General features: G+C 46.3%; 1 protein-coding gene across 1 annotated transcript in view; it reads left to right on the top strand.

The window, feature by feature from the left end:
- smarcal1 (SWI/SNF related, matrix associated, actin dependent regulator of chromatin, subfamily a-like 1) overlaps positions 1-10,000 on the top strand; it is a 28,369-nt gene that overhangs the window by 13,546 nt on the left and 4,823 nt on the right. The window contains exons 8-14 of the mRNA XM_063214340.1: positions 796-960; positions 2,645-2,710; positions 4,334-4,474; positions 5,384-5,605; positions 6,376-6,446; positions 6,872-6,974; positions 7,123-7,305. Coding sequence (XP_063070410.1) covers positions 796-960; positions 2,645-2,710; positions 4,334-4,474; positions 5,384-5,605; positions 6,376-6,446; positions 6,872-6,974; positions 7,123-7,305 — 951 coding nt within the window. The remainder of the gene's footprint in view (positions 1-795; positions 961-2,644; positions 2,711-4,333; positions 4,475-5,383; positions 5,606-6,375; positions 6,447-6,871; positions 6,975-7,122; positions 7,306-10,000) is intronic.

Here is a 10,000-nt window from a genome sequence, read left to right as displayed (position 1 = left end):
ATGTGGACACACAGGCACTTGCGTACACAGGGACTCTTGCACACTGCTGCATGTGGACAAATATTTAGTACACAGTATTTATGAAGCCTCTTCAATTCATATATGGACTTGCATGGCCGGATTATTGCACAGGCTATATATTGCTGCAGCCTAGGGGCCCCCACCTGCCAGGTTGGAATTGCTTGAAGAAGGTCAGTAGACTGAAACGTTGCAGTAAACCATGCAAATGTGAACAGTGTGCGGGAGCTTTCTTTGCTTTAACGTTGGTGACCTAGGGGTTCCACTCCTACGCACCTGACCAAGGAGTTGTGCAAGAATTCTTCACTTACTAAATTTCGGGCCCTGAATGGCCTTAAGTGAAAAATTACGGGATATGGCCGGATGTAATATTGAAAAATCCATGTGTCGTATTGAGTACAGTTGGTAGACAAGTTATCTTTAATTCCTCGTTCATAATTATGACACTGTCTATGTGAATTTGTAACGAAATTTGCCTTCCGAGGGGGCCCCTCAGCAACCTGTAGCCTAGACAGAGGCCCCAGGCCGTCTTAATCCGGCCCTGTGGGCTTGTGATCTCTTGTTCTCCATGTACCCTCTCAGTTTTGTGTTTCTCAACACTGCATTTCTCAATATTCATTCTATTCTCCCTCTTTACTGCATCCCTCATCACACTGCGCTTTTTTTTTCTTTCACACTACTCACTTTGCTACATCACTCCCGCTCCAACTCCAACTCATCCCTCTCCCTCTCCCTCTATCTCTCCGTCTCTCTCTCTCTCCCTCCCTCTCTCTGCAGGCCTTCCGGCGCTGGCTGCCGTCAGTGGGTGCGGAGTGTGTGAACGTGTGTGTGACGGGGCGGGACCGTCTGCGTGGGGGCCTGGTCAACATCGTCAGCTACGACCTCCTCAGCAGGTTGGAGAAGCAGAAGCCGGCCGCAGAGCCCTTCAACGTGCTCATCATGGTCAGTCACGCATGCACGCATGCACGCACGCACGCACGCACGCACGCACGCACGCACGCACGCACACACAGAAAAGTAGACAAGCAGAAACCAGCAGACCCAACATTGTCCTTAATGTACTCATGGTTAGACACACACACACACACACACACACACACACACACACACACACACACACACACACACACACACACACACACACACACACACACACACACACACACACACACACACACACACACACACACACACACCACTAACATTACTTACTCATATCACAAACAAGAATTATTCAGACATACACAAACTGACGTGTTGATATGCTACAAGAGCACTACACTCACGTACACTTAGCCATACTGCTTACACATACTGCAATCCACATGTTATCACACTCCTCATCTCTGGCTTTAGTATCCATAACCACAGCAGTAAATAGCAGCGGAACAGTAACTAGGATCTGGGTATTCAAGTTGTTCTTGACATATTTAGGGGCAGATTACATTGTGCGTATCACTATTTAGATGTTTATACATGTTGCCATATTAAGATGTTAGAGCAAGGCCATCTGGCATCAGGGAGTTCGTGTGTGCACGCGTGCGCGCGTGCTTGTGTGTGTGGCCCCAAATGTCATGTTGTGTTGCGCTGCCCTTTACAAAGTGCTTGTCATGTTGAGAGACAGGTCACTAACCCGGCCTGTCATCAGTTACTTTGCATACTGTGTGTGTGTGTGTTGTGTGCGCGTATGCATGCTCCTTTCAATGTGAGTCACACCACGTTCTGTCATGTGACTCGCGTGTGTGCGTGCTTGGGAGTAATGCAAATGCTTGCGTGCGTGTGGTAGTGCAATATGGAGAGTAATAGTGTCTTTCCGTTAATGTGTGACCATCCTGTCAGCACTGTGCATCACAATAGGGAAAACAAACTGAGTAACTGAAGTTCTCCTCTCCTCTCTCTCCTCTCCTCTCTGTCATTTGGTTACTGCACTCTCTTCCTGTCCTGGGCAAGCTCCATTTTTAAAGGGTTTCAAACTTCATTTCTAGAACTGCTAGTCAGGGCAATAAAACTACAGTGAAACAGTGGAAAGATCTCTTTTTCACTTATTCTCAATTCGAATTTAATTGAGAACACCTAACCTACCATACCGAAGAGTTGGTATGACTGGAGTCTGTTTCCCCCAAACAAGGATACACATTCATGTCAAAAGTTATATCCACAGTGGACGAGCATCGATCAAATCAAGCGTGTTGGAAATTAACGTTGATTAGAACGTTGATTGGTCAGCGCTGATGAAATCTGATGTCTTTCCACTTGATGACTGGTATGGGGCTCATTTTTTGTGATCTTGCAACATTGAGATTAAGAATCTGCTCCTGGACGTCTATAGGCGCTATGAAGCATCAGCAACATCGTGGGGCGTTGTAGTCATTATGGCTATTTCATAAGATGGATGAGTTAAGTATTAAATAAACAAAAAAACCCACAATGTTTACTAAGCAGATAAACAACTTAAACGGAGGAAAATAAAAACCCAACACTGACGTTACAGAGCTTCATACTTTCAGAGTTCAGGGAGTTTTGGACATCTCCTTGAGAAGTTTTCTAAAGAGTAAAACATGGCCATATGGTCAGCGAAGGGTGAAGTAAACATGTTGCTGTTTTCCTTCTTCCTCCTCCTCCTCAGGACGAATGCCACTTCCTTAAAAACATGAAGACGGCTCGCTGCCGAGCTGCCCTGCCCTTGCTGAAGGTACAGACACACACAGACACACACAGACACACACACACACACACAGACACACACACACACACACACACACACACACACACACACACACACACACACACACACACACACACACACACACACACACACACACACACACACACACACACTTTGCACTGTATTAACACATATACACACACATGAAGATTGTTTGTTGTATAGTTTCCCTGCCCGTGCTTGAGGTACCGCTGACGCCCCCTTCATCATTGTTAAACACATGCAAACAGTCAACACACACACACACACACACACACACACACACACACACACACACACACACACACACACACACACACACACACACACACACACACACACTGCTATTGTTGTGATACCTTTTTAACATTTTGATCATTTCAAGTAGAAAAGTTCCTACCTTCTGTCTCATCTCCACTAGTGGATAGCAATGTATATTGTGTACACATCATCCAGTCAATCAGTGGACGTGCTTCCCTGTCCACTTTGGCTAGTCAGTGAGTTTGTACGGTCTGCATGTTATACCAATTGGCCTCTCAGTGCCTTGAGCTCCCTGGGGGACCGAGTGACTCTTCAACCTTCTTCAGAATAGAGCAGAGCAGCGCGTCAGTGTTCTCTGTGAGTGTGAGTGTATGTGTGTCTGTGCGTGTGTGCGCAAACGTGTGCGTGTGTGTTTGTGTGTGTGTGCGCGCGCTCGTGTGTGCATGTGTTTGTGTGCAACGTGTGTGTGTGTGTGTGTGTGTCTGTGTCTGTGTCTTTGTGTGTACACATGCACGTGTGTGTGACTCCTCAGCCTTCTTCAGCCTTCTTCATCAGGGCCCTCGGGGAAGGTCCTTACTGTCCAGATCTTTGGGGGCTGTCATCATCGTCATCATCAATCTCCTCCTCCTCCTCCTTCTCTCCTTCTTCCTCCATCTGTCTATCTATGCCCCCAGCTCTCTATTTTTTTAATCTTTCACTCTCTTGGATTTCTCTCTCCTCCTCCATCTCTGCCTTCACTTTTTAATGCTTTCACCAGGTCATCTCTCTCTCTCGGTCTTCTCTCTTTTTCTTTGTTCTCCCACCAGTTGTCACCCCCCCCCCTATCTCTCTTCCAACCTTTTTCCTTTTCTCTCACTTTATCTTTCTAAACTTGCTACTTATCTGTCTCCCACTTTCGCTCTTGCCCTCTCTCAGTCTCTGTATGATGTGAGAGTGAACAGGAATTGTAGTAGGTAGGAGGTATACACTGATACACGCAGAGTGCCCTTGTGTTGTCACTGTCTGTGTGGGGTGATCACTATACATGTGTTATATATAATATATTATTACATTACTCTTAGTTGACGCCTTTATCCAGAGTGACTTATAGATATTACAGGGTGTTGGTTGCAGTCCCTGGAGCACTGTGGGGATACTCTAGGTGCCTTGCTCAAGGGCACAACCGTGGAGGGAGGACGGGACTGGTAAGGGTGGGAATTGAACCCAACACCCTGTGATGTACAGTCCAACTCCCTAACCATTACACCGTGTCCACCCCAGTATGCACTTAACATGTGTGTGTATGTGTTGTCGTGTATGTGTGCATGTACATACCCTACCCTTTGCTGATTGGCTGCTGTGCTTTGACAGGCAGCTAAGCGGGTGATTCTGCTGTCGGGGACCCCTGCCATGTCCCGGCCCTCGGAGCTCTACACCCAGATCCTGGCCGTGCGGCCCTCGCTCTTCCCCAGGTTCCACGACTTTGGGGCGCGCTACTGCAACGCCACACAGGTGACTCAGGCCCTTCCTCATCAAGCTCACATCTTCTCAATATTACTGTAGACCAATATGAACTGAAAAGCTCTCTCTCTCTCTCTCTCTCTCTCTCTCTTTCTCTCTGCATGTGTGGGGTATTTAACCTGTGTGAGAAGTGTGTGCTACTTGTGTGTGAAACCTATGAACTGATTGTGAACTTAAAAGCTGTCCTTCTTTCTCCCTCTCGTTATCTCTTCCTGGGACTAATTGTGATGCGTGGAGTTTGGACTGCTCTGGTTAACCTGAGTGAGCTGCACTTGCTGCCGAAAGAATCTCTGATTAGAAACTTATGAACTGATTATGAACTTATGAGCTTAACTATGAACTCTCTGTCTCTGTCTCTGTCTCTGTCTCTGTCTCTCTCTCTCTCTCTCTCTCTCTCTCTCTCTCTCTCTCTCTCTCTCTCTCTCTCTCTCTGTCTGTCTCTGTCTCTCTCTCTTTCTCTCTCTCTCAGAATGTGTGGGGTTGGCTCTGGGTCGTCTAACCCGGCTGAGCTGTGTCTCTTGCTAAGAAAGTCTCTGATGCTGTTTATGAACTCACTCTGAGACTTATGAACTGAAACTTATGAACTGATTATGAACCTATGAGATTAACTATGAACTGTCTCTCTCTCTCTCTCTCTCTCTCTCTCTCTCTCTCTCTCTCTCTCTCTCTCTCTCTCTCTCTCTCTCTCTCTCTCTCTCTCTCTCTCTTTCTCTCTCTCTCTCGCTCTTCATCAAAATGTGTGACGCTGGAACTACTCTGGGTCGTACAACCTGAGATGTGAGCTGTGTCTCTTGCTAAAAGAGTGCTGTTTATGAACTTAATTATGATTCTCTCTCTCTCTCTCTCTCTCTCTCTCTCTCTCTCTCTCTCTCTCTCTCTCTCCCTCTATCTCTCCATCAGAATGCGTGGGGTTGGGACTACTCCGGCTCCTCTAACCTGGCTGAGCTGCGTCTCTTGCTGGAGGAGAGCCTGATGCTGCGTCGCCTAAAGAGCGAGGTGCTGTCCCAGCTGCCCGCCAAGCAGCGCAAGGTCGTCATAGTAACCACGGACGGAGTCAACGCCCGCACCAAAGCAGCGCTGTCGGCTGCCGCCAAGGATCTGCTCTCCTGCGGGAGCAAAAACGTGAGACATGACGGGGGAGTGGGGAGGAGGGGGTGGGAGTTGTGGAGAGAAGGGGCAAACCTCACATGCCGATTCAAGACAGTGTGTGAAGATTTAATCCATTGATGCCTGAAGCACCAGCAGAAATGGGGCTCAATGCCTAAGCCACTTTTGGGAAAAGTTAATGTCGGCCTATAAAAACCTACATTTTCAGCATCTGAAACGCATAAAAGCAAGAAATTAATTGTATTTAAAAGCTAAGACCCTCCTCTTCGATTAGAACATGTTCATTCAGCCTTAACATACCAAAAATTTGAATAAGAAAAATCTGAAATCTCATGAGCTTGAATGTTGCGTTATGCAGCTCCATGCGCCAGGGTCAATGTTGCCCAATGCAACATCCAGCATCAATGGGTTAATTGAATTAGTCAACATTCGTAATTGGTAATTCAATTAGTCAGCATTTGAAATCTAGACTGATGTTTATGAAGCAACTTGAAATTACCATGTGGAAATAAACATGCACTTGAAGAATATCACCTAAATATATAAATCCTTGTATGTTACTGTCACTGTATTTCAGTTGCGTTGGTATAAACTTTTTGATACTACATAAACATGTTGTTATGCCACCTGACTTGAGTGCGTATTGACTAAAGCAAACATCTTTTTTTACCTGGGTATACAAACAAACAAAGATAAATCATGAATGATGTTGTTTGTTCCTCTCTTGCTGCCGCGTGGAGGTAGATAAGCTAATAAGAGTGTTTTGATGTGCTTTGAACCCGCAGAAGAACAAAGAGAAAGAGGCCCTCCTGGTCTATTACAACCACACTGCAGAGGCCAAGATTAGAGCCATTATGTGAGTTCACTTCACTTGCAGACTACAAAAGAGCACTTTGTGCGTGTGTGTGTTCGTGTGTGTGTGTGTGTGTTCGTGTGTTCGTGTTCGTGTGTCTTTAGATTTACAGATAAACACCTGTGTTTTTTTAGTGACAGTAGAATCAGCCCTTTTATGTTTAATCATGGACACCAAGATCAAAACATATAACAAGTGTTCATCCTTGAAAATCACAAGTGATTAGTGTGATATTGTATCATGTAGCGAGTGAGAGAATGCATCTTTTCTCTGACCTCTCACAGAATGAAGCACTGACCACCCATGCGGCGTGTGTGTCCGTGTGTGTCCGTGTGTGTCCGTGTGTGTCCGTGTGTGTCCGTGTGTGCCTGTGTGTGTCTGTGTCTGTGTCTGTGTGTCCATCCGTCCGGCCGTCCGACCGTCCGTAGGGAGTACATCATGGACATGCTGGAGTGTGGTCGGGAGAAGTTTCTGGTGTTTGCTCATCACAAGATGGTGCTGGACAGCGTGACCAGGGAACTTGGCGAGAAGGTGAGAGAACCAGGCAGTGGCAGATCTATTGCACACAGGGCCCCAGGTCAAAATAAAGATAGGCTATACAGCTATATTGGAGCTGACGGAGGTTAGTAGAGCATCTTGCAGTAAGTGTTCTCCTGTGGTTCTCCCCTCCTCCCTCCAGGGTGTGGACTTCATCCGTATTGATGGTTCCACGCCGTCTGCGGAGCGGCAGCAGCTCTGTGACAAGTTCCAGTTATCTGCTAAGAGCTGCGTGGCCGTGCTCTCCATCACCGCCGCCAACATGGGCCTCACTCTACACGCAGCCGACATGGTGGTGTTCGCAGAACTATTCTGGAACCCTGGGGTATGTTTGCAAGAGGCGTGTGTGTGTGTGTGTGTGTGTGTGTGTGTGTGTGTGTGTGTCTGTGTCTGTGTGTCTGTGTCTGTGTCTGTGTCTGTGTCTGTGTCTGTGTCTGTGTCTGTGTGTCTGTGTCTGTGTCTGTGTCTGTGTCTGTGTCTGTGTGTCTGTGTAAGTGTTTGTATGTTTGTTCATGGGTCTCACACTGCCTGCAGCTGACATGGTGGTGTTGTGGAGTTACTCTGAAAACCTGTGTATGTCTGTGTCTAGGTGTTTATACGTGTGCTTGTTCATGAAATTCAGCTGATATGGTGTTCGCAAATTATTCTGGAACCCTGGGGAACGTGTGTGTGCGTGTGCGTGTGCGTGTGCATGTGTGCGTGTGTGTGCGCGTGCGTGTGTGCGTGCGTGTATATACTTTGTGTATATCCATGAGGTCACGTCTCCATGAGGGGGGGGGGGCTTATGGTTTACACCGAAGGTGTGGTAGTGTTTACTGGTAGTGTGGGAAAGAACTACCTTCGAGTGTGTGTGTGTGTGTGTGTGCGTGCGTGCGTGCGTGTGTTTTTGTTTATAAATAACAAAGAATGTGACTTGTATGTAAATAGGATGTTTATTTGATGGCATGTGTGGGCCGTGCTTGGACGCCTCTTTCAACTTAAAGCTGTGAAAACATCTGCTTGCACTATGTGCGCCGCCCTGAGCGGCAGCAAGGATACCCTTATTTTCCCTTTAGGGATTAATAAAGTTACTCTACTCTGCTCTACACTACCCGGGTTCTTCACAAAATACGCGCTTGATGGCCATGTGTATAAACTTGCCTTGCCTTTATTTACTTCAAGGATTAATTCCATGAAATGAAGTAAAAGGTTTAAAAAAAAAAAAAAAGTGAATCCATGTATAAACTTTCAAAGCACTTGTATAAAATGCTCAATGAAACACTGTGCGGCACTCCTTCCACTCCTGAGTGTACAGCTAGTATTGCTGATTAGGTGGGAATTCCATTTCTAGCCATGAACATTAGTGAGAGCAAAAAGGAAAGAAAGAGAGAAAAATCAGTGTCTCGACCTTTGTGAAATTGTACACTTCCATAAATATATGAATCCTTCATTTTTTTCCCCCTGAAAGTGTGTGCGTGTGTGTGTGTGTGTGTGTGTGTGTGTGTGTGTGTGTGTGTGTGTGTGTGTGTGTGTGTGTGTGTGTGTGTGTGTGTGTGTGTGTGTGTGTGTGTGTGTGTGTGTGTGTACATTATAAATCCCCGCCCCCCCCCCCCCCCTTTGCCTCTTGACAGTAACAATTTCAGTTGGCTGAGAGAGTTGACATTTTCCTCCCCCAGAAAACTGTCTCCTAATCAACACTGCTCTCGTTTGCATGTCATTTCGCTCATACCCAACCCAATTTCCTTGGCATTTCTGTGCAAGTGAAACCCTGGTGTGTGGGTGTTCGAGCATGTGTGCGCGTGTGCGTATGCGTATGTGTATGTGCGCGCGTGTGTGTGTGTGTGTGTGTGTGTGTGTGTGTGTGTGTGTGTGTGTGCGTACATGCAAGCTTGTGTGTGTCTGTGGGTGCCACTTGTGTGTAGACTGATGTGTTAGTATGTCTGACTGCATCTGTCTGCATAGGTTGCTGTGATCGTCTTCCTGTTTCTCTCTCTCTCTCTGCCTCCCTGTCTCACGCCCTCAATGAGGGATATAATAGAATGGCATAGAAACTCTTTATTGTCATCATGCAGAGCAAGACATTTGACGCTGCTCCATAAAGTACAAACATAAATACATGTTTACTGTGTATACATTGATACAATGTAGAAAAAAAATGGTATGTACTACTATAAAGCTACTTACTACTAGAGACAGCTGAGAGGGGGTGTTGCTTACAGTAGGTGCCATTGGGAGGCATTGGGCTATTGTATTTTTTTTATACTGAGGGGGCGTTGGCACTTGGCAGGCTTACAATGGGGCGTTGGGGGTCTTGTGATGAGGTCAATGGGGGTGTTTGTTCATAAAAGGTTGAGAACCACTGTGCTATACAATAAGAACTTGTGCAAAGCCCAATAGAGGTACACAGTCAGGCAGGCAGAAAGACGGACAGAAATACACACGCATGTAACAGTGAAGCCATTAGGGGGCGGATAATCAGAGAGAAATGACACAACCTCAGCTATAATGGCAGATATAATTGTATTTGGCTTTAATGTGTTTGTGTGTGTGTATGCTTGTGTGTGAGTGTCTGTTAGCCTTTGTGTGTGTGAGTGTAGTCTTTCTCTGCTTAGCCCAGCTGTAATTGTGTTGAGCTATATATATATAATGTACGTATATGTGTGTGTGGGTGTGTGTGTATGTATGCGTGTGGGCATGCGTGCGTGGGTGGGCATTTATATAATGGTGTCTTGATGTGATGTGTGACTAAGCGGTAATCTCATTTCTTCCCGATACTCCTGGTCAAGATTATCCCCTGGTGGGCCCTTGGCCTTGGACTCGTCTGTATAGCAGTGTACAGCCCATAATACCTTTAGAGATGTGACTAAATCCCCTAAATGGCTGCGTGGGTGTAGAGGAGCATGAGGTTGTGTTAGAGTGCAGCCATAGGTTCGTTTCTTTTCAGTCTTCTCTCTCTCTCTCTCTCTCTCTCTCTCTCTCTCTCTCTCTCTTTCTTTCTTTCTTTCTTTCTTTCTTTCTTTCTTTCTTTCTTTCTTTCTTTC

Source organism: Engraulis encrasicolus, chromosome 13 (assembly GCF_034702125.1).
Source record: "Engraulis encrasicolus isolate BLACKSEA-1 chromosome 13, IST_EnEncr_1.0, whole genome shotgun sequence".
NCBI lineage: Eukaryota > Metazoa > Chordata > Actinopteri > Clupeiformes > Engraulidae > Engraulis > Engraulis encrasicolus.
This window is presented reverse-complemented; position numbering and strand designations above follow the sequence as displayed.